The 26,871-nt window shown below is 43.2% G+C and overlaps 1 protein-coding gene across 3 annotated transcripts in view; it reads right to left on the bottom strand.

Annotated features, from left to right (window-relative positions):
• Nucleotides 1–19,162, bottom strand: part of LOC106603536 (microtubule-associated protein 6 homolog) — a 38,997-nt gene extending 19,835 nt beyond the window's left edge. The window contains exons 1-2 of one of the 3 annotated variants that reach the window (XM_082974604.1): nucleotides 19,018–19,161; nucleotides 18,063–18,877 (exon numbers count right to left, since the gene is read on the bottom strand). In XM_082974604.1, coding sequence (XP_082830730.1) covers nucleotides 18,063–18,796 — 734 coding nt within the window. In that variant the 5' untranslated portion in view covers nucleotides 18,797–18,877; nucleotides 19,018–19,161. Of the gene's footprint in view, nucleotides 1–18,062 lie in introns of all 3 variants that reach the window. The other 2 variants (XM_082974603.1, XM_014197364.3) reach the window with 2 other exon arrangements.
• Nucleotides 19,163–26,871: the final 7,709 nt, after the last annotated feature.

Here is a 26,871-nt window from a genome sequence, read left to right as displayed (position 1 = left end):
CATGCTCATATGACTGGTAACAATCAAGCTAGTGTCTTTCAGGTCAGTGTGTGCTTGGTACCTACTCTCCTTCCAGCTGATCAGTGTACATTTCATTCAAAACAGGTCTTTGACAAAGACAAGTATCAAAATGTTTTATGTATGACAGGATTAGGTACATTTCTTGAAAATTCCTGCACACCTGTTACACACACTTCTAACTCTAACAACTGAACACATCTAATTTCCCTTTACTCCCTCTATTATGTGGTACTACAAATGAAACTTCCCTCCCCAAAAACAAGCTGTTATTTGATGAGGTCAAGCTAACATATGTATTTCTTACTGTGTGGCCATGTAGAAAAGCAGGTGTTGCCAAGCTAACAGACTGGCTAATGGTTCTGCCTGCTTCTTGGAGCTGACCCTGCTGACCCTGCGGGCGAGATGGGATGTCTTGTGAAAAGCTCTGTCACTATGACGATATGACACTGGCACTGACAAGGGGTGTATGTGTGTGGGGGGGCAGGGAACAACACTGCTGAGATACACACACCCACTCTTTTCTAACATGGCACAGCCAGGCAACAGTCCGGCAGAGAGGGAACATTCTGGCACTGCTCTCTTAGAGACTAATAAAGGGCAGAGAACAGGAAAAAAGGGCCATCAAAACGACACTTATAGCTTTATGGCTAGTCTAACTCTAAACAAATGTATTCCCAAGTAAAATCGTGCACTCTCCTTAAACATGCCATGTCAGTTAGGCTACATCCATTCATGAGAGAAAATGGAAGAAATCCAATTGATTGCAGCATTTACATTGGACTGTGTTTCATTCAGTGTTTTATATTAAAAATCATTGTCATCAGTTTGACTGGACAGTCAATCTATTTGACTGTAAATTTACCTTCCTATATCAAATCAAATCAAATTCTATTGGTTGCTAACCCATATTTTGCAGATGTTATCGCAGGTGCAACGAATTGCTTATGTTCCCAGCTCCAACAGTGTAGTAATACCTAACAATACACACAAATCCCCAAAATAAAAAGATAAAAACATCCCCAACATGGCACAAAGTAGGGAGGCAGCTGAACTGAGGGATCTTAACCACTGCTCTGCCTGAAGTGGCAGCAGGTTCCCTAGTCAGAGAATAGAGCTCAGGGATAGAGCTCTGCTACCCGACATGAACCCGACGATACATCAATAACTAGGGTACGGATAGGACTCGGGTATCACTAAATTGATCACTAACATTTTGAAGCAGAGCCATTCGCTTGTGCTCTGCTGCATAGTACTGTCATATCTGACTAAGATCATAACATGGTTTTGGAAGTGTTTCAACCTCGTCAAATATAACAAAATAATGAGGCCTCCCGAGTGGAGCAGTGGTCTAAGGCACTGCATCGCAGTGCTTGAGGCGGCACTACAGACACAGGATCCATCCCGGGCTGTGTCACAGCCGGCTGCGACCGGGAGACCCATGAGGCGGCGCACAATTGGCCCAGCGTTGTCCGGGTTAGGGGAGGGTTGGCCGGCCGGTATGTCCTTGTCCCATCGCGCTCTAACGACTCCTGTTTTGGGCCGGGTGCATGCATGCTAACACGATCGTCAGTTGTACTATGTTTCCTCTGACACATTGGTGCGGCTGGCTTCCGGGTTAAGTGAGCAGTGTGTCAAGAAGTCGTGCGGCTTGGCAAGGTCGTGTTTCGGAGGATGCATGGCTCTCGACCTTCGCCTCTCCTGACTCCGTACAGGAGATTCAGCGATGGGACAAGACTAACTACCAATTGGATATCACGAAAAAAGGGTAAAAAATTGTAATATTCATAATAATGAAAAAATAATAATGTTCCTTCAGTTTTGTCGGAGTTAAGAGTGACGAAAAGTAGGTAACAACTCTCATGTCTAGTCATTGAGCAGAGCAGCCCGAGCCAAGCAGAGCTGTTGTTATGGATACTCACCGAGTGCATGCAGAGCGAGCTGTCTGTGCGCAGGGAGCGAGTGACAGACAGATAGGAGCAGCTAATGGATTTACTAATAGAGGAAGTTATTTTCTGATTTCGGGTTTCGGGCACGGCCAGGCTTTAAATTTGGCAGAAGCAATCGGGTGGGTAGGGTAGGGCCTGAAATGTCGCAGAAATGCGTAGGGCTTGGGCTTAAAATCCATGCCCTTGCAGGGCTCCACCTCACACAGCTAATACAAGTCATTGAAGTCTACACAATGGTGGTGGAAGCTAGGCTTTGATGGAGACAAAGAGAGGTCCTTGATCACATCTGTCACAGTCCGCACCATCCACAGTCCAACTTGTCATGCACACACGTTATTATGAAATCAAAAGAAAAAGGTGAGAAATCAGGAATGATTGAAACCTGACATAAAACCAAGGCATTCATCATAAATGCTACTTCATGTTTTCCTATTCGATTGATAAAGAAGCTGTGAATGGCGCCGGAGGGAATGGCTGCCGTTTTAAGGGTTCCTAACCAATTGTGCTATTTTGTTCGTTTTTTTCGCATTCTTTGTAACTCTTTTTGTACATAATGTTGCTGCTACCGTCTCTTATGACCGAAAAGAGTTTCTGGACATCCGAACAGCAATTATTCACCTCAAACTGGACAAAGATTTTTATTTAATGAGTCCGACGCGAAGGATATACTGCCTTGTGGAGACAAGGCCCAAATCCTTGTCAACCGCGTGAAGAAAAGACTGAGAAAAAGGGGGAGGAGGGTGGGGTGCCTTGTAGGAATTTGTGTCTAATGTCTAATATTAAAGAAGTCTTGAGGTATTGCTTGCCTGAGGTAGAATACCTCATAATAAGCTGTAGACCACACTATCTACCAAGAGAGTTCCCATCTATATTATTCAAAGCCGTCTATTTAACACCACAAACCGATGCTGGCAATAAGACTGCACTCAACGAGCTGTATAAGACCATAGCAAACAAGAAAATGTGCATCAAGATGCAGCGATCCTAATGGCCGGGGACTTCAATGCAGGCAAACTTAAATCTGTTTTACCTCATTTCTACCAGCATGTCACATGCAACCAGAGGAAAAACACTCTAGACCACCTTTACTCCACACACAGAGACACATACAAAGCTCTCCCTTGCCCTCCATTTGGCAAATCTAACCATAATTCTATCCTTCTGTTTCCTGCTTACAAGCAAAAACTAAGCAGGAAGTACCAGTGACTCGCTTAATATGGAAGTGGTCAGATGACGTGGATGCTACAGGACTATTTTGTTAGCACAGACTGGAATATGTTCCCGGGATTCATCCAAAGGCATTAAGGAGTATCGCCTGGTTGTCAGGTATGCGTAAGTGCCTGCAAGGGAGTCAGGCGCAGGAGAGCAGGTATTTGGTAGCACACAGAGCCTTTTATTCAGGCAAACCAAAAGCACACGGCACAATGAACACGAAATACAAAATGGGTATACATAACCCTGCGCAACCAGACTAACGTGCGCATACATCAACACAGATAAACAATACCACACAAAGACATGGGGGAAACAGAGAGTTAAATACACAACACATAATGAGGGACAATGAGAACCAGGTGTGTGGAAAAACGAGACAAAACAAATGGAAAATGAAAAATGGATCGGCGATGGCTAGAAGGCCGGTGACGTCGACTGCCGAACACCGCCCGAACAAGGAGAGGCATCGACTTCGGCAGAAGTCGTGACACTGGTAAGGCAACTGCTCGGCATCTGACCGTGAGGCGCTACAGAGGGTAGTGCATACGGCCCAGTACATTACTAGGGCCAAGCTTCCTGACATCCAGGACCTATACACAAGGCGGTGTCAGAGGAAGGGCCAAAAAATTGTCAAAGACTCCAGTTACCCAAGTCATAGACTGTTCTCTCTGCTACCACACGGAAAGCTGTACTGGAGCGCCAAATCCAGGACCAAAAGGCTCAACAGCTTCTACCCCCAAGCCATAAGACTGCTGAACAATTAATCAAATGGCCACCCGGACTATTTACATTGAACCCCCCCACCTTCTGTTTTTTCACTGCTGCTACTTGCTGTTTATTATCTATGCATAGTCACTTTACAAATGACCTCGACTAACCTATACCCCCGCACATTGACTCGGTACCGGTACCCCCTGTATATAGCCTGGTTATTGTTATGTAACTTTCTTGTGTTCTTTTTTGATTATATTTTTTTTACTTTAGATTATTTTGTAAATATTTTCTTAACCCTATTTATTGAACAGCATTGTTGTTAAAGGGCTTGTAAGTAAGCATTTCACGGTAAGGTCTACGCCCGTTGTATTCAGTGCATGCGACAAATAACATTCGATTTGATTTTTTCATCTTTGGGATGCATTGTTGGGACATGCAGGCTGCACAGAATCATTTCAGATTGCCTAGATTTTAAAAGGACTGCTGCAGTCTAAGCATAGCTCTTGGTTCTGCTTCAGTACTTTTGTTTTTGTACCGTGAGGGCAGTTCTATTATCTTTACGGTGCCTTAAAAAAATCCTCTGACAGTCACTGGCTGAACACAAATAATGATGTGGTCCAGCTATCCAGTCAGGTTCCATCTGTAATTTGTAGTCAAGAAGCTTCATATCGCATTTCTAGGAGAGCTTGGATAAAAATACTGTTTTTCTCAATAGGCTTCATTTATACATTGTACATAGGTCCAGGAGGATACTTGCATTAACTGAAGCAAATATGTGTTACTTGGCTGAATTGGGAGAACCAACTACACTGCAAACCTCATTCACATCCTTCATTCTAATGAATAACACTTCCATCTCTAACCATGCAGGCATTCAGAGATAAGGTTTCGTCATACACAAATTAGAGACAGACCAGAGGCTTTAGCATCAAATGAAAGCAGGCTGAATGAAGCCGCTTTGAGCAGTACACCTTCAGCACTGTCTGTCACTCCTCAGACACCCAGCCTGGTCCCCAACAGCAAGGTCAACAACAGTGTGTGTGTGTGTGTGTGTGTGTGTGTGTGTGTGTGTGTGTGTGTGTGTGTGTGTGTGTGTGTGGTGTGTGTGTGTGTGTGTGTGTGTGTGTGTGTGTGTGTGTGTGTGTGTGTGTTGGAGATGAACCCAGAGCTGACCTGCTTCTTTCTATCTCAGGACTCCTGCTTGTCACAGTGCAGCCATTTCATGCCATGTAAGGAGGACTGAGGAGATCTCTCTCTGCCCTGGGCTGGTCCCCACTGGCTGCAGAACAATACTAACACAGCACAGCAACAGTGGACCGCACCACTATGGCCAGCTGCCAGACGTGTTGCTCTCTTCTCACACCACCTCCTCCTGTCAGGTGATGTTCAGAGAGTCTATTCTCAGCCCTAAGGGTTAGTCATGTCTGCTTTGTTAGTAAATTCAGTAAGGAAGTATTGTAATATAATTCACAGTTGTCACTGGGTGATGTTTTTTCTTCTTCTATTTACCAGACCAGAGGTACTGTGTTTTGCAGTAAGGCTTGGACATAACAACAATGGAGTGTGATCTGTTAGTCATGGGACTGTAATTTTTCTGAATTCAGCAGTGTGATGTTGCAGAGAGGACTGAAAACAGACAAGCAATAACAGTGGTACTGATGCATCTGAAACAACAAAGGCAAAACACCCTCAAGGTGTAATTCAAACACTCAAATTATCTGTGCACTCACTCCGTAAAGAACTCTAATGGGATGTGGCAAATGACTAAACAAACTACCCACCGTCTTGGTTCACAGAGCATAACTACTGAATAAACCCCCCAAAAACATTGCACTGCCTCTGCCCCAAGCCGTGTCTGTGTAAACGGCATGTCTCTGGCAGGGGCTTCCTTAGTACTCGGCTCACTGAGCCAGACAGAGACAAGGCAGGTCTCCATCATTACTCATGCACAGGTCATAACACTGGGACAGAGTAACAGATTTATTTTAACAGGGACGTTCATCCTACCTCAGCACACATTTTATATTAAACATTATGTATAAGTGTTACATTATTTCTGTGCTCAATGCCGTTATATCCATGGTACTTTATTGAGGCACATGATTCAAAGTTTTGAATAGAAAACTGGAGTTCCAGGTCTCCGGCAGCCTCTGGAACTGCCGGTCTGCAGCCAACAAGGCTGAGTTCATCTCAGCCTATGCTACCCTCCAGTCCCTAGACTTCCTGGCGCTGACGGAAACATGGATTACCACAGATAACACTGCTACTCCTACTGCTCTCTCTTCGTCTGCCCACGTGTTCTCGCATACCCCGAGAGCATCTGGCCAGCGGGGTGGTGGCACTGGAATCCTCATCTCTCCCAAGTGGACATTCTCTCTTTCTCCCCTGAACCATCTGTCTATCTCCTCATTTGAATTCCATGCTGTCACAGTTACCAGCCCTTTCAAGCTTAACATCCTTATCATTTATCGCCCTCCAGGTTCCCTTGGAGAGTTCATCAATGAGCTTGACGCCTTGATAAGTTCCTTTCCTGAGGATGGCTCACCTCTCACAGTTCTGGGTGACTTTAACCTCCCCACGTCTACCTTTGACTCATTCCTCTCTGCCTCCTTCTTTCCACTCCTCTCCTCTTTTGACCTCACCCTCTCACCTTCCCCCCCTACTCACAAGGCAGGCAATACGCTTGACCTCATCTTTACTAGATGCTGTTCTTCCACTAATCTCATTGCAACTCCCCTCCAAATCTCCGACCACTACCTTGTATCCTTTTCCCTCTTGCTCTCATCCAACACTTCTCACTCTGCCCCTACTCGGATGGTATTGCGCCGTCCCAACCCTCGCTCTCTCTCTCCCGCTACTCTCTCCTCTTCCATCCTATCATCTCTTCCCTCTGCTCAAACCTTCTCCAACCTATCTCCTGATTCTGCCTCCTCAACCCTCCTCTCCTCCCTTTCTGCATCCTTTGATTTTCTCTGTCCCCTATCCTCCAGGCCGGCTCGGTCCTCCCCTCCTGCTCCGTGGCTCGACGACTCACTACGAGCTCACAGAACAGGGCTCCGGGCAGCCGAGCGGAAATGGAGGAAAACTCGCCTCCCTGCGGACCTGGCATCCTTTCACTCACTCCTCTCTACATTCTCCTCTTCTGTCTCTGCTGCTAAAGCCACTTTCTACCACTCTAAATTCCAAGCATCTGCCTCTAACCCTAGGAAGCTCTTTGCTACCTTCTCCTCCCTCCTGAATCCTCCTCCCCCTCCCCCCCCTCTCCTCCCTCTCTGCGGATGACTTCGTCAACCATTTTGAAAAGAAGGTTGACGATATCCGATCCTCGTTTGCTAAGTCAAACGACACCGCTGGTCCTGCTCACACTGCCCTACCCTGTGCTTTGACCTCTTTCTCCCCTCTATCTCCAGATGAAATCTCGCGTCTTGTGACGGCCGGCCGCCCAACAACCTGCCCACTTGACCCTATCCCCTCCTCTCTTCTCCAGACCATTTCCGGAGACCTTCTCCCCTTCCTCACCTCGCTCATCAACTCATCCTTGACCGCTGGCTACGTCCCTTCCGTCTTCAAGAGAGCGAGAGTTGCACCCCTTCTGAAAAAACCTACACTCGATCCCTCCGATGTCAACAACTACAGACCAGTATCCCTTCTTTCTTTTCTCTCCAAAACTCTTGAACGTGCCGTCCTTGGCCAGCTCTCCTGCTATCTCTCTCAGAATGACCTTCTTGATCCTAATCAGTCAGGTTTCAAGACAGGGCATTCAACTGAGACTGCTCTTCTCTGTGTCACGGAGGCTCTCCGCACTGCTAAAGCTAACTCTCTCTCCTCTGCTCTCATCCTTCTAGACCTATCTGCTGCCTTTGATACTGTGAACCATCAGATCCTCCTCTCCACCCTCTCCGAGTTGGGCATCTCCGGCGCGGCCCACGCTTGGATTGCGTCCTACCTGACAGGTCGCTCCTACCAGGTGGCGTGGCGAGAATCTGTCTCCGCACCATGCGCTCTCACCACTGGTGTCCCCCAGGGCTCTGTTCTAGGCCCTCTCCTATTCTCGCTATACACCAAGTCACTTGGCTCTGTCATATCCTCACATGGTCTCTCCTATCATTGCTATGCAGACGACACACAATTAATCTTCTCCTTTCCCCCTTCTGATAACCAGGCGGCGAATCGCATCTCTGCATGTCTGTCAGACATATCAGTGTGGATGACGGATCACCAGCTCAAGCTGAACCTCGGCAAGACGGAGCTGCTCTTCCTCCCGGGGAAGGACTGCCCGTTCCATGATCTCGCCATCACGGTTGACAACTCCCTTGTGTCCTCCTCCCAGAGTGCTAAGAACCTTGGCGTGATCCTGGACAACACCCTGTCGTTCTCCACTAACATCAAGGCGGTGACCCGATCCTGTAGGTTCATGCTCTACAACATTCGCAGAGTACGACCCTGCCTCACACAGGAAGCGGCGCAGGTCCTAATCCAGGCACTTGTCATCTCCCGTCTGGATTACTGCAACTCGCTGTTGGCTGGGCTCCCTGCCTGTGCCATTAAACCCCTACAACTCATCCAGAACGCCGCAGCCCGTCTGGTGTTCAACCTTCCCAAGTTCTCTCACGTCACCCCGCTCCTCCGCTCTCTCCACTGGCTTCCAGTTGAAGCTCGCATCCGCTACAAGACCATGGTGATTGCCTACGGAGCTGTGAAGGGAACGGCACCTCCATACCTTCAGGCTCTGATCAGGCCCTACACCCAAACAAGGGCACTGCGTTCATCCACCACTGGCCTGCTGGCCCCCCTCTGAGGAAGCACAGTTCCCGCTCAGCCCAGTCAAAACTGTTCGCTGCTCTGGCACCCCAATGGTGGAACAAGCTCCCTCACGACGCCAGGACAGCGGAGTCAATCACCACCTTCCGGAGACACCTGAAACCCCACCTCTTTAAGGAATACCTAGGATAGGATAAAGTAATCCTTCTAACCCCCCCCCCCCTTAAAAGATTTAGATGCACTATTGTAAAGTGGTTGTTCCACTGGATATCATAAGGTGAATGCACCATTTTGTAAGTCGCTCTGGATAAGAGCATCTGCTAAATGACTTAAATGTAAATGTAAATGTAAAACAGTGGTTAGAATACCTTGGTAAGAATATATTTGATGCCTGATGATAATGAATGATAGCCTACATCAAGAATATTTTACTTACTTCTCTCATCAATATACAACTACCTTCTTACTACTACCTCCTCACAGGGGCTTTGTTTTTTTGTAAACAAATCCAAGCACAAAGATACAATTCAGTGCGTGGTAAATTTACTGTTGAAGAAAAAACATTTTATAATAAAGCCATAATAACATGTATTATGTGGTATAGACTACAGTTGAGCAGCGGCGTTTTTAGGATTTCCACACATGTCATAAATCCATACTGCAGAGCTATCCCTCTCCTCTGCCTTGATTGTATTGCTGTTGATGATATCTGGAAATATGCATGTACACCCTGACCCATCTACAGTTGCTAGCCCCAATTCTGACTTGTGCTCTGATATCTGTTTCACTGATTTCTGCTCTCGTAAAAGTCTGGGTTTTCTGCACGTTAACACAAGAAGCTTATTACCTAAAATGGATCAATTGAAAGTGTGGGTTCACAGCTCCAATCCAGATGTGTTGGTCATAACTGAGACGTGGTTAAGGAAGAGTGTTTTAAATACTGATGTTAACCTTTCTGGTTAGAACCTTTTTCGGCAAGACCGATCTTCCAAAGGTGAGGGAGTGGCAATCTTTACCAAGGATCACCTTCAGTGCTCAGTTGTCTCCTCCAAGTCTGTCCCCAAACAATTTGATTTGCTGGTTTTAAGCATTAAACTTTGAAATAGCTCTTTGTTGACTCTTTCTGGGTGTTATCGTCCTCCATCAGCACCGGCCTGTACCCTACCTGCCCTAAGCTCTCTCCTGGCCCCTTACACTAAGTCTGAATTTGTCCTACTAGGTGACCTAAACTGGAACATGCTTAAAGCACCTGACCAAGTCCTAAAGCAATGGGACTCCCTAAATCTTTCTCAGATTATCACCAATCCACAAAGTCTGACTCCAAACACCCAGAAAAGGCTACTCTCCTCGATGTTACCCTCACAAATAATCGTGATAGGTATCAGTCTGGTGTTTTCTGTAATGACCTTAGTGATCACTGTTTTACAGCCTGTGTTCCTAATGCCTGCTCAGTGAAACGACCTGTCCTGATTTGTCATAGACCCTAGCTAAAAAACTTTCATGAGCAAGCTTTCCTTCATGAACTGGCCTCTGTAAAATGGTATAGAATCAGCTTGATCCCCTCTGTTGAAGATGCTTGGACCTTCTTTTTTGATATTTTCAGTGATATTGTTAACAAACACACTACCATAAAGAAAATGAGAATTAAAAACAGGTTCAACCCCTGGTTCGACCGTGATCTTGCAGAGTTACTCCACCTCAAGAATTGCATTTGGCGAAAGGCTCGGCACAAGGCTCTCGTTCATGCAAATGAGAAATAAGTGCACTCAGGCTATCTGAAAGGCCAAAGTTAGTTACTTTAAGGAGCAGTTCTCTCTCTGTGGGTCTAACCCCAAGAAGTTCTGGAAAACGGTTAAAGACCTGGAGAATAAAGCCTCCTCCTCACAGCTGCCTGTCCCTTAAAGTTGCTGATGTGGTTGTTACTGACAAGAAGCACATGGCTGAGCTTTTTAATCACCACTTCATTAAGTCAGGATTCCTATTTGACTCAGCCATGCCTCCTTGCCCGTCCAACATTTCCTCATCTCCCACGCCTTCTAATGCGACTATCCCCGATGCTCCTTCCTCATTTTCCCGTCCCGCTACAAAGTTTCTCCCTGCAGGCGGTCACTGAGTCCGAGGTGCTAAAGGATCTCCTTAAACTTGACCCCAAAAAAACATTGGGGTCAGATGGTTTAGACCCTTTCTTCTTTAACCTGTTGAGTATAGGGGGCAGTATTTTCACGGCCGGATGAAAAACGTACCCAAATTAAACTGCCTCCTACTCAGACTCAGAAGGTAGGATATGCATATTATTAGTAGATTTGGATAGAAAACACTCTGAAGTTTCTAGAACTGTTTGAATGATGTCTGTGAGTATAACAGAACTCATATCGCAGGCAAAAACCTGAGAAAAATCCAACCAGGAAGTTTGACCTCACATGGTTGTAGTCATTTCAAATGATGTTTTATCTAAACTACAGTGTCTGTGATGTCATATTGCACTTCCTAAGGCTTCCACTAGATGTCAACCGTCATTAGAACCTTGTTTGAGGCTTCTACAATGCAATTTGATTGAATAATACCCGGAACAGTAAGTGGTCGACCTGGTGTCATTGACTTACCTCGTGCGCACTCACGCAGGGCTAGCCATTTTTATTTTTCTTCTGTAATGAATCTGCTATTGTCCGGTTGGAATATTATCGAAATTCTACATTAAAAACACCCTAAAGATTGATTGAGAACATGGTTTGACATGTTTCTACAAACGCTGAGGGAACTTTATAACTTTTTGTTGACGGTGGATAGATGCATTTTGGAATGGTGATCTGGACGCGCCATCAAAACTGATTTATTTCAACATAAATTATGGACTTTATCGAACAAATTAACATTTCTTGTGGAAGTGGGAGACCTTCCAAGTGCATTCAGCCGAAGATCAGCAAAGGTAAGATAATATTTGTAACATATTTCAGTGTTTTGTGGATGCCGTGGCTGGACGGCTAACTGAATAGCTTGGGGCTCAGTACTCAGAATATTGAACAATGCGCTTTCTCCGTAAAGTTATTTTGAAATCTGACAAAGCGTTTGCATAAAGGAATAGTTCATCTATACTTCTTTAATTAATTGTTATATATTTTGTCAACGTTTATGATGAGTATTTCTGTAAATTATGATGCACATTCACTGGAAATTTAAATATATAAATATGAACTTGATGGAACAAAGAAATGCATGTATTGTCTAACATAATGTCCTAGGAGTGTCATCTGATGAAGTTCGTCAAAGGTTAGTGCATAATTTTAGCTGGTTTTGTGCTTTTGGACGGCTACCCTTGCTTGGAAAATGGCTGTCCTTGCTAGGAAAATGGCTGTGTTGTTGTTTTTTTGCTGTGGTGGTATCCTAACATAATCTAATGTTTTGCTTTCGCTGTAAAGCCTTTTTGAAATTGGACAACGTGGTTGGATTCAGGAGAAGTGTATCTTTAAAATGGTGTAAAATAGTCGTATGTTTGAGAAAATTCAATTGTGGTATTTTAGTTGTTTTTGTATTTCGCGCCATGCGATCCCATTGGCTGTTGGCTATGGGTTCCCCTGGAGGAACGGGGTTCTGCTAGTGGAATGCCTAGATGTAAGAAGTTAAGGTTGCTGCCCCTATTATCGCCAAGCCTATTTCTGACATTTTTAACCTGTCTCTCCTCTCTGGGGAAATTCCCATTGCTTGGAAGGCCGCCACGGTTCATCCTTAATTTAAAGGGGGAGATCAAGCTGATCCTAATTGTTATAGGCCTATTTCTATTTTGCCCTGTTTAACAAAAGTGGTGGAAAAACTGGTCAATAATCAACTGACTGGCTTTCTTGATATCTATAGTGTTCTCTCTGGTATGGAATCTGGTTTCCGCTCAGGTTATGGATGTGTCACTGCAACCTTAAAGGTCCTCAATGATGCCACCACTGCCCTTAATTTTAAACAATATTGTGCTGCTATTTTTATTGACATGGCTAAAGCTTTTGGCACGGTAGACCATTCCATTCTTGTGGGCCGGCTAAGGAGTATTGGTGTCTCTGAGGGGTCTTTGGCCTGGTTTGCTAACTACCTCTCTCAAAGAGTGCAGTGTATAAAATCAGAACATCTGCCATCTCAGCCACTGCCTGTCACCAAGGGTGTACCCCAAGGCTCGATCCTAGGCCACACGCTCTTCTCAATTTACGTCAATAACATAGCTCAGGCAGTAGGATACAGAAAATAAGTTCATATTCATTTTTAAACAACACAATAGTAATGTTTTAACTTAGGAAGAGTTCAGAAATCAATATTTGGAGGAAGAACCCTGATTTTCAATCATGCCCTCCATCAGTCTTTCACATTGATGTTGGGTGACTTTATGCCACTCCTGGCGCAAAAATTTAAGCAGTTCGGCTTTGTTTGATGGCTTGTGACCATCCATCTTCCTCTTGATCACATTCCAGAGGTTTTCAATGGGGTTCAGGTTTGGAGATTGGGCTGGCCATGACAGGGTCTTGATCTGGTGGTCATCCATCCACACCTTGATTGACCTGGCTGTGTGGCATGGAGCATTGTCCTACTGGAAAAACCAATCCTCATAGTTGGGGAACATTGTCAGAGCAGAAGGAATCAAGTTTTCTTCCTGGACAACCTTGTACGTGGCTTGATTCATGCGTCCTTCACAAAGACAAATCTGCCCAATTCCAGCCTTGCTGAAGCACCCCCAGATCATCACCGATCCTCCACCAAATTTCACAGTGGGTGCGAGATACTGTGGCTTGTAGGCTTCTCCAGGTCTCGCACCCACTGTGAAAAATGGTGGAGGATCGCATGAAAGCTGTGATTGAAAATCAGGGTTATTACACCAAATATTGATTTTTGAACTCTTCCTAAGTTAAAACATTAGTATTGTGTTGTTTAAAAATTAATATGAACACTGCATCTGTCACGGTTGTCGTACGAAGGAGCGGACCAAAGTGCAGCGTGTGTGTTGTTCCACATTTTATTTTCACTGTGAAACTATGCAATACATACACATAAACTAAAGAACGAAAACAACAAACCGTGACGCAGAGTTAAAACATACACAAACTCAAAAACAATCTTCCACAAACCCAGGTGGAAAAAATTAGAGACAACAAGGACCAGCTGCCTCTAATTGGAGATCATCCCAAACAAAACCTAACATAGAAATACAAAACTAGAACATGACAACATAGAAAACGAAACTAGAAAAAACCCCTGTCACGCCCCGACCTACTCTACCATAGAAAATAACAGTACCCCCCCCCCCCCCAAAAGGTGCGGACTCTGTACGCACCTAAAAAAATAAAAAATAAAAAAACAGGGCGGGTTAGGGAGGGTGACAAATGTCTATGGCGGCTCTGGTGCAGTAAGCAGAACCTTCTCATCCCGCTGATCCTCCAACAGAGGAGGCGGCTCCGGTTCGGGGTGAAATCCCCGCTCCGCCCGCTGGTCCCTCTGCTTTTGTGCCACCGGACCCTGGATCGTCATCGGAGGAACCGGACCGTAGATCATCGCCGGAGGCTCTGTACTGCAGACCGCCGCCGGAGGTTCTGAACTGCAGACCGCCGGCGGAGGTTCTGGACTGCAGACGGCCGCCGGAGGTTCTGGACTGCAGACGGCCGCCGGAGGTTCTGGACTGCAGACGGCCGCCGGAGGCTCTGGACTGCAGACCGCCGCCGGAGGCTCTGGACTGCGGACCGCCGCCGGAGACTCAGGATTGCGGACCGCCGCCGGAGACCTTGGACAGCGGACCGTCACTGAAGGTTCCGGTCTGCGGACCGTCTCAGGAGGTTCCGGACTGCGGGCCGTCTCAGGGGGTTCCGGACTGCGGGCCGTCTCAGGGGGTTCCGGACTGCGGGCCGTCTCAGGAGGTTCCGGACTGCGGGCCGTCTCAGGAGGTTCCGGACTGCGGGCCGTCTCAGGAGGTTCCGGACTGCGGGTCGTCTCAGGGGGTTCCGGACTGCAGGCTCAGCGCCATGGATCCCCACTGGAGGCTTTGTGCCATGGATCATCACTACAGGCTCCGGGCCATGGATCATCACTGGAGGCATCGGACCATGGATCATCACTGGAGGCTTCTTACGTGGAGCCGGAACAGGTCTCACCGGACTAGGGAACATCACTGGAGGCTCCGGACTGGGGAACGTCGCCGGAAGCTCTGGACTGGGAACTGTCGCCGGAAGCTCTGGACTGGGAAGGCGCACTGGAGGCCTGATGCGTGGGGCTGGCAGAGGTGGCGCCAGACTGGTAACACGCACCTCAGGGCAAGTGCGAGGAGCAGGCACAGGGCGTACCAGGCTGGATAGACTCACTGGAGGCCTGGTACGTGGGGCGGGAACAGAGCGCACCGGGCTTTGAATGCGCACTGGCGATATAGTGCGTATCACCGCATAACACGGTGCTCATTCACTCGCTCCCCACTGTAAGCACGAGGAAGTTGGCTCAGGTCTCCAACCTGACTCTGCCAATCTCCCCGTGTGACCCCCCAAAAAATAATTTGGGGGCTGCCTCTCGTGCTTCCCTTGTTGCCGTGCTCTCGCTGCCTCCACCTGTTCCCATGGGAGGCGCTTTTCTCCTGCCCCTAATTCCTCCAAAGCCCTGGATATACTCCTCCTTATCTCCTCAATAGTCCACTGGTCCATACCACGCTTCTTGGTCCTTTGGTGGTGGGAGATTCTGTCACGGTTGTCGTACGAAGGAGCGGACCAAAGTGCAGCGTGTGTGTCGTTCCACATTTTATTTTCACTGTGAAACTATGCAATACATACACATAAACTAAAGAACGAAAACAACAAACCGTGACGCAGAGTTGAAACATACACAAACTCAAAAACAATCTCCCACAAATCCAGGTGGAAAAAACACCTACTTAAGTATGATCTCCAATTAGAGACAATGAGGACCAGCTGCCTCTAATTGGAGATCATCCCAAACAAAACCCAACATAGAAATACAAAACTAGAACATGACAACATAGAAAAACTAAACTAGAAAACCCCCCTGTCACGCCTCGACCTCCTCTACCATAGAAAATAACAGCTTTCTATGGTCAGGACGTGACAGCATCTTTTTTGTTATTTTGACCAGTTGACATTTTCTGCAAATAAATGCTCTAAATGACAATATTTTTGGGGGGAATTTGGTATAAATTTTGTCAGTAGTTTATAGAATAAAACAAAAATGTTCATTTTACCCAAACACATACCTATAAATAGTAAAACCAGAGAAACTGATAATTTTGTAGTGGTCTCTTAATATCTTCCAGAGCTGTATATACAGTACCAGTCAAACGTTTGGACACACCTACTCATTCCATGTTTTTTCTTAGTTTTTCTATTTTCTACATCGTAGAATAATAATGAAGACATCAAGTATATGAAATAACACATATGGAATCATGTAGTAACCAAAAATGTGTTAAACAAATAAAGTCTTAAAGTAATGATGGACTGTCGATTCTCTTTGCTTATTTGAGCTGTTCATGCCATAATATGGACTTGGTCTTTTACCAAATAGGGATATCTTCTGTATACCAACCTTGTAACAACACAACTGATTGGCTCAAATGCATTAAGAAGGAAAGAAATTCCACAAATTAACTTTTAACAAGGCACACCTGTTAATTGGAATGGATTCCACGTGACTACCTCATGAAGCTGGTTGAAAGAATGCCAAGAGTGTGCAAAGCTGTGATCAGGGCAAAGAGTGGCTACTTTGAAGAATCTCAAATATAAAATATATTTTGATTTGTTAAACCCATTTTTGGTTCTTACATGATTCCATATGTTATTTCACAGTTGTGATGTCTTCACTATTATTCTACAATGTAGACAATTGTAAAAAATAAAGAAAAACCCTTGAATGAGTAGGTGTGCCCAAACTTTTGACTGGTACTGAGATATATATTATAGGCTACACTAGGCTACTACAATAAATAAACTTTCCAGTGACACACTGACTTACTAAATGATGAAGATGAAGCCATAGGCTACTCACCGGTGATGGCCGATGTGCTCGTCGTTGATAATCTCAAGATAAACTTTGTAAAACAGTGCTGCTGCTGTTCACTCAAAATTGGGAGTTGTTGAGAATGTATTTCTCTATTGGTTCTACAGAGAGATTAGTCTTCTGTTTTCAGCAGTGGGCATTTGCTTCCAAATTATATGTTTTTATTCACAATTGTATTTAGAAATTTGCAAAAGGCGAACTGACAGCCTCAACCAACTAAAGTAAAATAATCCATAGTTCCCATTCAAGTCAGGACTGGCAGCCATCACTAGTGTACCCATTAACAGTCAAATTGACGGTAAGAGGTTCCAAAAGCCTTCTATGGATTATGTCTATGGCCACAACACATTTGGTGCACAGAGGATTACCGATAACTGACAAAATAAAGACAACACTTGAGTAAATGAGGGATACAAATGATATGTTTTGCTGTGGGGTAAATTTTCCTGGCATTGTTTAGGTCCACTTGTAGAATCTATGACAAGGCACATTGAAGCTGTTCTGGCAGGTTGGTGGCCCAACACCCTTTAAGACACTTTATGTTGGTGTTTTCTTTATTTGGGCAGTTAGGCCTACTTGTATGTGCTTGTGATAAAACATACTCTGCGGCTAAATTATGCTCTCTGGTGTACTTTGAACATTGAGAGTGGGCCCTAGTGCCTCATTATCTTAAAGTTGATCTCACTAAGTGTGCACATGATACCAGTGGTGTAAAGTACTTAAGTAAAAAATACTTTAAAGTACTACTTAAGTCGTTTTGGGGGGTATCTGTACTTCACTACTTACATTTCTGACAACTTTTACTTTTACTCCACTACATTCTTAAAGAAAATAATATACTTTTTACAACGTACATTTTCCCTGACACACAAAAGTACTCGTTACATTTTGAATGCTTAACAGGACAGGAAAATGGTCCAATTCACACACTTATCAAGAGAACATCCCTGGTCATCAATAATGTCTTGGTCATCCCTACTGCCTTGGTCATTCCTACTGCCCCTGATCTTGAGGACTCACTAAACACAAATGCTTTGTTTGTAAATTATGTCTATGGAGTGTGCCCCTGGCTGGCAGTAAAAAAAAAAAAGGTCATTGTGCCATCTGGTTTGCTTAAAATAAAGAATGTGAAATGATTTATACTTTTACTTTTGATACTAAGTATATTTTAGCAATAACATTTATTTTTAATAATTAAGTATATTTAAAACCAAATACCTTTTACACTTTTACTCAAGTAGTATTTTACTGGGTGACTCACTTTTACTTGAGTCATTTTATATTAAGGTATCTTTACTTTAACTCAAGTATTGGGTACTTTTTCCACCACTGCATGATACAATGTGTGGATTTGTGTTTCATCTGTCAATAGAATTTACAACTTACTTGTATGAGCTGCCAATTGTTACTTCCTGTTTTAACTGCCTGTTTAGCGCATCTAACGCCGCCCTGCCTCTGGCCCCTGCCGCGTCTTCTCGCTCCACTTTGATGCTAACTTTCTTTTCACCATCCTTCTCTGCAGTTTGGTTATTTGTACTCCCTCCCAGAATTTCTTTCTCTTGCACTTTGTCAGCAATTTCGCTTTTCTCCACCCCACTGTCAACTTCCGCGTGTGCATGGTAGTGTTTGGACCTATCCTGGACACAGTCACCGCCGATGGAGATGGAGGGATTGGGCCTGGCAATCCAAGGATGGTCGTCCCTTTTCGGAATGGGCCATGGCTTGAAATCCTTCTGATATTGTGTCTTGTTGTTAAAAGGGGTCTCGGGAGTGTGATATTCATTCTTAGGTTTACAGCTTGGCTCAGGGCGCACGTTCCAGTGCTTAAAGTCTTGGCGCATTACAGAACCACATGCGCGCTCCTCAGACACAGCGGTTCCCGTTGCGGGGTGCTCACAAGCCGCTACCGCCTTGTCCTCGTGAGCGGGTTGAGTTTCTATGGCGACCGCGCTTGCCTGTGCCTGGTGATGCGGTTGTTTTTGTTGGTGCTGCAGTTGAAGATGCTGCATCTCCGAGACGTCGTACCTGGTGAAAACCAATGGCACCGAAATGTCCCCCTTGTCCAGCTGGTTCCAGAAGCGGGCCATACAGCACGCCCTGGTGATGCAGGGCCACGCCATGATGTCGGCTTTAGCTCAGTTCCTGCGCCCGATACAATGGCACTCTCTGTCTCTACTAGGCTCTTGATGGGCACCAGTGTTCTGTTAAAGGAACAAAATGAGGAACAAAATGCCCGAGTTGTTGAATGGATACGATGTTTAGCGAAAATAGAGGAATTATACATCCATGATGCAAATATTACGAATACAGAGATTGGATGCTTAATTAGCGTTATTACAACCTCACCTCTCGCTGATGTTTTCCCTTTGCGCTGCTCTTAGCTCTGCTCGTTCTGTCCTGTCATGCACATTGCTCTATGATAGTGCACTGCAAGGAAAATCGGCCCCGCCTGTGCGCTCAGCATCCCCCCACGAGAGGATGCTCAGAATTGGAGCAGAGAAATATCACCTGGCATCGTCATCATCATGTAATGTCTGCAGTGGGAGGAGAGACGTTTTCATGCCTCAACCCATTCCATTATAGTTTTATGTCGCCATACTGTGTTTATGTATTGCTAGTAATTAATAAAACATGAGAGGTTGATGGTTTGCTTTATAGCATATCAAATAGGAAATCAATTGAACAGTGGCCAATACTGCAATTTGATCTAGAAAGGTTTAGAGCAGAAATCAGAAATGCAGACATATTTCATGTGTGTATGTGTCATTGTATGGAAGCTTTGGAGTAAGTGATAGGAGAGAAGTTGGCTTTGTGATCAGGGGTCTTACCTCTGTTTAACAACAGAGGACAGATGGTGATTTCTGCTCTGAAGTAGACAATGCCTACTCATTATACACAATCAAGAGTAGCGCCACACTGAGCATCTGAAAACGTTTGCACGTGAATGATGGGAAACACTAATGACTCATTCTGTATTAGTTTTCACTCTGTTATTACTGTAATTCTAGATGCATAAAACAAGTTATTTTAAGGTACAGCTACAAGATCATTCATTCATTGCCTAGCAAAAATCCTGGAATCATTGATTAATACTCAGTTTAGACCCCCCATTGATCTTATAAATATCTGGGCATCTGGATTGACGAAAAGCTATCTTTTAAAAAGCATGTTGACGAGTTAGTCAAAAAAAATTAAGTATTAAGTTGGGCTTCTTCTGTAGGAATAGGGCTTGCCTTTCATGAAATAGTAGAAAACAGATCATTCAGTCTACATTTATTCCTGTTATAGATTATGGAGATATTATATACGTGAATGTAGCTACCAGTGTTTTGAAGCCTTTGGACACAATTTATCATAGCGCACTTCGTTTTATAACGTCTGACAGTTTTGACACTCACCACTGCATCCTTTATCATTAGTTGGTTGGACCTCTCTACAAACACACAGGTCACTTCATAATTCTGTTTTTGTTATAAAGCCTTTCATAATAAACTACCAATTTACTTAACATCATTGTTGAAATATAGAAACTCGGATTACAACACTTGGTCACAGGTTTGGTTAATGCTGGAGACTCCACGTGTATCCACAGAGTTGTTAAATCTTCCTTTTCCTATCAGGCCCCTATCATGTTGAATAATCTCCAAGTAACGTTTCATTTGGATATGTTGTTGTCTCTGGGTCAGTTTAGGAGAAAGTGATTTTCATATTTATAAATGTCTTTGTTTTGTTTGATTGTTTGTGTATATAATATTTGCTGTTTATTTAATTTTGTGTTTTAAATTGTTTATCATTTTCTTTTCTTTATTGTTCCCAGGGCATATTTGCAAATGAGACCTAGCTCTCAATGCGTTTTTTCCCTGGTTAAATAAAAGTTAATACATTTTCACTTTCAGGAAATCAGATTGCATAAAATTCTTTAAATGGCTTGTGAGATCATACAATTAAAGAATGGTATTTATAGGATAGGTTATTAGTGTCACTTTAAATAGATTCCCTCGAGGTTATGATAGATGCCAGATTTCCATCTGTTTACGGCCTAGTTAGATAGCCCCAAATAATCAATATGAAGTGAAAGGGAAAAGTCACAATCAGTAATAAACAATCTAAACCAGTTAATTAACACAAAAAGATTGATAACACCAGGGTCTTATCAATCAGTATGTGTGTGTTCAGCTATACATCACCCCTATTAACTTGTTAGATTTATTTAATATATATATTTTTTTATTTAACTAGGCAAGTCAGTTAAGAACAAATTCTTATTTACAATGACAGCCTACCCCATCCAAACCCGGACGACGCTGAGTCAATTGTGCACCACCCTATGGGACTCCTAATCACAGCCAGTTGTGATACAGCCTGGAATCGAACCAGGGTCTGTAGTGACCCCTCCAATGTACGGTTTTTTACCCTTGTGACTGACGCCATCTCTGTGTTGCCGGAGTCTCCCTCAACTCCTATGGAAAGGACACGACATCATGAGGCCTCTGAAAGTGACCTGAGTTACTGCCCTAAGACAACAACAGGTAATGTTACTGCCCCATCAGCAACGTGCTGTTGGAACACAGGAGTGATGGTTGCTGATAATGGGCCTCTGTGCGCCTGTGTAGATATTCCATTGGAGATCGGCCGTTTCCAGCTACAGTGGACATTTGCAACATTAGCGGTGTCTGCACTGTATTTCTGATCAAATTGATGTTGTTTTGATGGACAGGGTGTGTGCTTTTCTTTCAAAGGCGAGCACATTTCTGAGTGAACCCAAACTTTTGAAAGGTAGTGTAGATTTAAAAAAAATATTTTCATGATACTTCAAGGGCTTAAAATTCTAAATCAAATAGCAAAAAGATCCTTGGTATGACATTCTTAAAACAATTCCATATAGCTTAGTAGAACCCCCAACCCCCCCCCCCCCCCCAACAGGGCTTAGACTGTTTAATGTGAAAAATATGGGGTTAAATACATGTTCAAAAAGAATAACAGATCTTTCTTATACTTTATCTCAGATATAGGAAAGACACTTCAGAACAAACTTAATTTAGATTTTTTGGGGGGGGACTATCTGTTTTTCCATGTAGTGAATCTGTTTGTATGGTCTAATAGCAGTGAGGCCAAATAAAAATGTTCATCAAATATATTTTTTACATATTTTTTGATACTTCAAGGGTTCCTAAAATTCAAACGCAAATAGCAAAATGATACGTGGTATGACCTTCTTAACACTCAATTTAAACATGGGATCCATGAGTTGATCTGACTCTGGGGAAATAGATAAAGGGCTTCATTGCAAAAATCCCGAAGTATCCCTTTAATATGGGTTCAAAGTCTTCAGGGGAGAAATTAGCTCCCATTAAATAGGTTTACTGTGCCAGCTGCTTTCTGTGGTGTGCCAATGTTTCCATTTCATTGATTATACTTAATTTCAGTTGGAAATTTAAAGTAAGTAAAGTAATATGCTAATAGCTTTAGTGTTATATTTATCAGTCAGCTAATATCAGCTAATATCATCCAGCTGTTTAATCCTAAGTATCCTATTTCAATTAGATTAGCAGTCAAGTATATTTGATCAGACACACATCACACACACACTTTTTGTAACAATAACTTAATAATGTTTAATCTAGTCATTTATTGATTATTTTTCATTACAAAACAAAAAAAATGCAGTTTGGGGCTGAACAGTTTCAATATTACCAAAACCGAAAAAAACATTTTTGTAAAACAATATGGACTTGTTTTGATATTGTTTAGCTATTTTAAAACTATAGCTACTAGACAGTACGTCACTGTTGAAAATCAACTCCGATAACAAATACTTGTATATTTTGAATTAGTTTTTTTTCTTGATTTGTTATTTTGATTTCCATCCATCTGTTTTGGGATAGTATTCTTAGGACTTAGGACTTTATCGAACAAAACGACCATTTGTTGTGTAGCTGGGACCCTTGGGATTGCAAACAGAGGAAGATCTTCAAAGGTAAGTGATTTATTTTATCGCTATTTCTGACTTTGTGACGCCTCTGCTGGTTTGGAAAATGTTTTTAATGGTTTTGTGTGTGGGGCACTGTCCTCAGATAATCGCATGGTATGCTTTGAAGCCTTTTTGAAGCCTTTTTGAAATCTGACAACGCGGTTGGATTATCAAGAAGTTAAGCTTTTAAATGATGTAAGACACTTGTGTGTTCATGAATGTTTAATATTACAATTTTTGTATTTTGAATTTCGCGCTCTGCAATTTCACCGGATGTTGTCGAGGTGGGATGCTAGCGCCCCACCTATCCAAAATAAGTTTTTAAGTCATCCATATTCTTGTCACATCCTGACCAGTATAGAGTATATTTGGTTATTGTAGTTTGGTCAGGACGTGGCAGAGGGTAGTTGATGTATGTATTATGGGGTTTGTCACTGGTCTATGTCTGTGTTTCTATGTCTAGTTGATTAGGGTTGGACTCTCAATTGAAGGCAGGTGTGTTGAGTTGCCTTTGATTGGGAGTCCTATATAGTAGGGTGTGTTTGTCTTTGTTTTTCGTGGGTAGTTGTTTGAGAGCACTGCTTTTTGTTGAGCCTGCTTTCACTGTTTCATGTCGCTAGTTTGTTTATTGTTTTCTTCCGTGGTGTTCGCATTATTTGATAAATAAATATGTTGAGCACGAAACCCGCTGCGCTTTGGTCCCATTCTCTCTACGACGACAAACATGACAATTCTCCAGTAATACATTCGCAGACGCTATGGTATTGGTTCTAATACAAGGTATTAAGTGCCGTGACCAATTAATTATTATCCAGGGAAGTGGGTAGCGCTACATTGGAAAATAGTTAATAGAAGGTGTGTATTATAGACGGGAGTGAAGAAATCCAAAACACCCTGAACACCGTCGGGAGAGGTTAGGGAATAATAACTATTGATATGGCGACAAACGGCCCCGATTCTCCCTGTAATATGGAGCTAGAGGATTTTAATAAAACCATGGAGGCGCTGAAAGAAGTGCACCAGCATTCTACCAATTCGGCTCTAATATTGGAAAGATTGAGCAAACTGGATAAAATTAGGCAACATTTCCCTGCTGATGGAGAATTCAAATAAAGAATTCAGGGAGGCAATTATGACTTGCAACAAAGACATAAAACCAGAATCAAAAGCTCAATACACCAACGTTTTGATGTCAGCATTCTATCAACAAAAAATGCACCACGATAAACCCGGAATGAGTACCAGTACGCAGCCACAGAAATACTGGGAGTGCATTGATAGAATTTGCATTTCTGCTTTGATGGCAGGTTTGAACCCTGTGATCAAAACAGTAATTGTGGGGGTAGTGGATGAAATACGGCAGGATGTTTTGAGAGTGGAATATAACTCCGCTCACTTTGCAGACGTGCGAGGGGTAATAGGGCCATTGGGAAAAATCACTATAGTTTCAATGGCCAAGGTAAACCAAAGAAATGTAGTGGAAAAGCAACAAAGCGTAGGGAGTCAGAGTCCTGTTTTAGGTGTGGGGCTATTGGTCATTGGAAAAGGGAGTGTAAAGTGGGTATGGAGCCTGCTGTATTCAGAGAAAATGCTGCCAGGCAAAGCGTTTGCATCTTTTTCAAAAGAGCAACAACAAATCCTTTTGAGAGTAGCAGGAGAGGAAATGTCACATATCAGTGTATAGCCTCGGTTCAATCGATAGTGGTTCATAGAGATTACAGTTTCTATGTGAAGGAAGACATATGAGATCACGTCTTACCTAACCTTTTAGTAGAGGCCAGGGATCAAATATCGCGGATTCCTTACGATGAGAAATTGGTTAAAATTTCCACAGGAAAATGTCTTTTGCGTTGAAGAATCTAGGTGAAATGCCAGGGGAAGGGATTCTAAAGGTAACACATTTAAATTATATGGCCAAACACTCCTTGCAAACTCAGAAAGTCTTGGGGGATTTTTTGATCTCATGAGACATTTTATGTGGTTTTACTTTGTAGAGATTTACGTTTTATGTCGTCTTATTCTGAAATAGATTTCTAGAATATACGAAAAGGTAGAGGGGTAACAAGGAATTAGCAAAGGAGTTACTAAACCTAAAATGAACTTCATTTTTTTTGTTTGCTCATGAACATTGTGGTGGATTGAAACAAACATTTAATGATTGGAGTAAGGACAGTGGATTTACAATTATCAGGTTTGGTTTATAATTAATACTTTTGGATTGCTGATTAAAATGTAGCATAGTGAGTGCTAACGAAATGTACACTTTCTTTTTCAAAAGAGGGGGTTTCATTATTTCTCGTTGGAATGTCCCCGGAGACTGTGGGCTTTGGGGAGAGCAGTTAGTGATATTCTGCAGTTTTAAGTATAAAAGTATCTGGTTTAGGCCATAAACTGAGTTCCAGATAAGTGAGGCCTGTGCATGTGTGTTGTGGACCTACGGTTCACCAGCACGCACACACCATTTACCGGTTACGAATAGGCATTAGTGGTGTTGATACTGTGGGATTTATTTTTGGATGGGATCTTTCAATTCAGTTTTAAATTGGGTATGCAGAAGGATGGAAATGTTTTGAAAGGTATTTAAATGGTTTTCGGAAGGTCAGGGAAAGAAAAGGGAGAGGAAATATTTTAATGGGGTTGAATGCCCTGTATCCTGACTTTCTGGTGAGGCCTGATCAATCCCACTAGAAAAGATCGGAACAAGTGGGAATTAATTATAAAATGAATGAGAAACACCAGTCGCTATTCAAAGTGTACCATTTCTTTATGAAATACTATTATTTCCTTAAGGAGTTATAAAAAGTTGCAATTCTAAGTTGAATAGTTATTCAAACGTGTTTATTTTTGATTTAACATGTTTTTTAATCATGTGTTCGAGCGGGAAAATTACCGGTTCCCTGGGGTCCTGGTCTTTGAGTAAATATACAGAGGTACTTTGTTCAGTCTGCATATAGAAGGGAAAATATATGTTAATAAGGGATGACAGTTACTCCAAATGGATTGTGATACATGTATTGCTGATTTCATTTTTTGTTTTTGTTTCGATACAAATTTCACCAGATTGGGATTTATGGAGTGTGGGATTTCTGCGAAGGTTTAGGGTGCTAACTTCATGATCTGGTAACACTTCTGAGAGGTTGCCAGTAGAATAAGCGAGTATGGACTAATTTTGAAAATGGTTTTAGCAGTAACAGTATGTTGTTATGCTCTTTGACATTTGTTGTAGAGATAATGTTATTAAGAAAAGGTTAATGTAATAATTTGTCATATAGTCAATGCTTGTCTAGATTTCCTGAAACAGAAATGAATTGAACTAAACTGTTGTTCTGATCTATGCTTTTTTGAGGTTATCATGGAAGGTGACGTCAGATTGTGTCTTAATGCATGGTAGGAATAATCTGACCACAAACAGTGTGTGTGAACCTCAAAACCCTCCCTAACCAGCTGAAGAAAGAGCGACAAAGGCATGCAATGCGACAGTGACTTTTAACACTTCTATCTGAGTCCGAGCCATAAACCTGGGTGCGGGCTGCAGTAGTGCTGGGAGCGGGTGTGGAGTGAGCGTGGAGAGAGAGAACTCCTCAGGTGAGAGACTCGTGTACGTGGGAGAAAAGGATGAATCTACTTGGATATTGAAATCAGGACATTATCAAGGGCCATCAAATGGGACAGGCAAGAGTTACATGAGCCGTTGGGAAGATGAACTGTAAACAATATCTGAAAAAGACACGCTAGAATGATAAGTGCCAGGAGAAGGACAGGGGTGGTGGTCTACACAACAGAGGTGTGGACTCAAGTCACATGACTTGGACTCGAGTCAGACTCGAGTCACAAATATGATGACTTGCAACTGGACTTTGACTTTAACACCAATGACTCGTGACTTAACTTGGACTTGAGCCTTTTGACTCGAACTGACTTGATACCGTCTCCAAGCCGAAATATAAAAAATGATGCTATTTAAAAAAGTGTGCAGCACATCAATTCTTCATTTAACGGATTACAGTTTGAATCAGACAGCAACCAATCAAATTGTGCCAGCTGAGAAAAAGTTGCGTGTGGCAGTGCATAGGAACATCGGTGGGTGAATTCAGATGGAGCCCATGGAAAGATGATACCCAAAATCATTATTTTCGGATATAAAGACTACGCTGTAGTCAACAAAAAACAGATTGCAACTTGCAAAACATGCGGTAAGAAAATTACAGACAGAGGCGCAACAAC

The sequence above is a fragment of the Salmo salar genome, chromosome 04 (assembly GCF_965601325.2).
Source record: "Salmo salar chromosome 04, fSalSal1, whole genome shotgun sequence".
In the NCBI taxonomy this organism is placed as follows: domain Eukaryota; kingdom Metazoa; phylum Chordata; class Actinopteri; order Salmoniformes; family Salmonidae; genus Salmo; species Salmo salar.
This window is presented reverse-complemented; position numbering and strand designations above follow the sequence as displayed.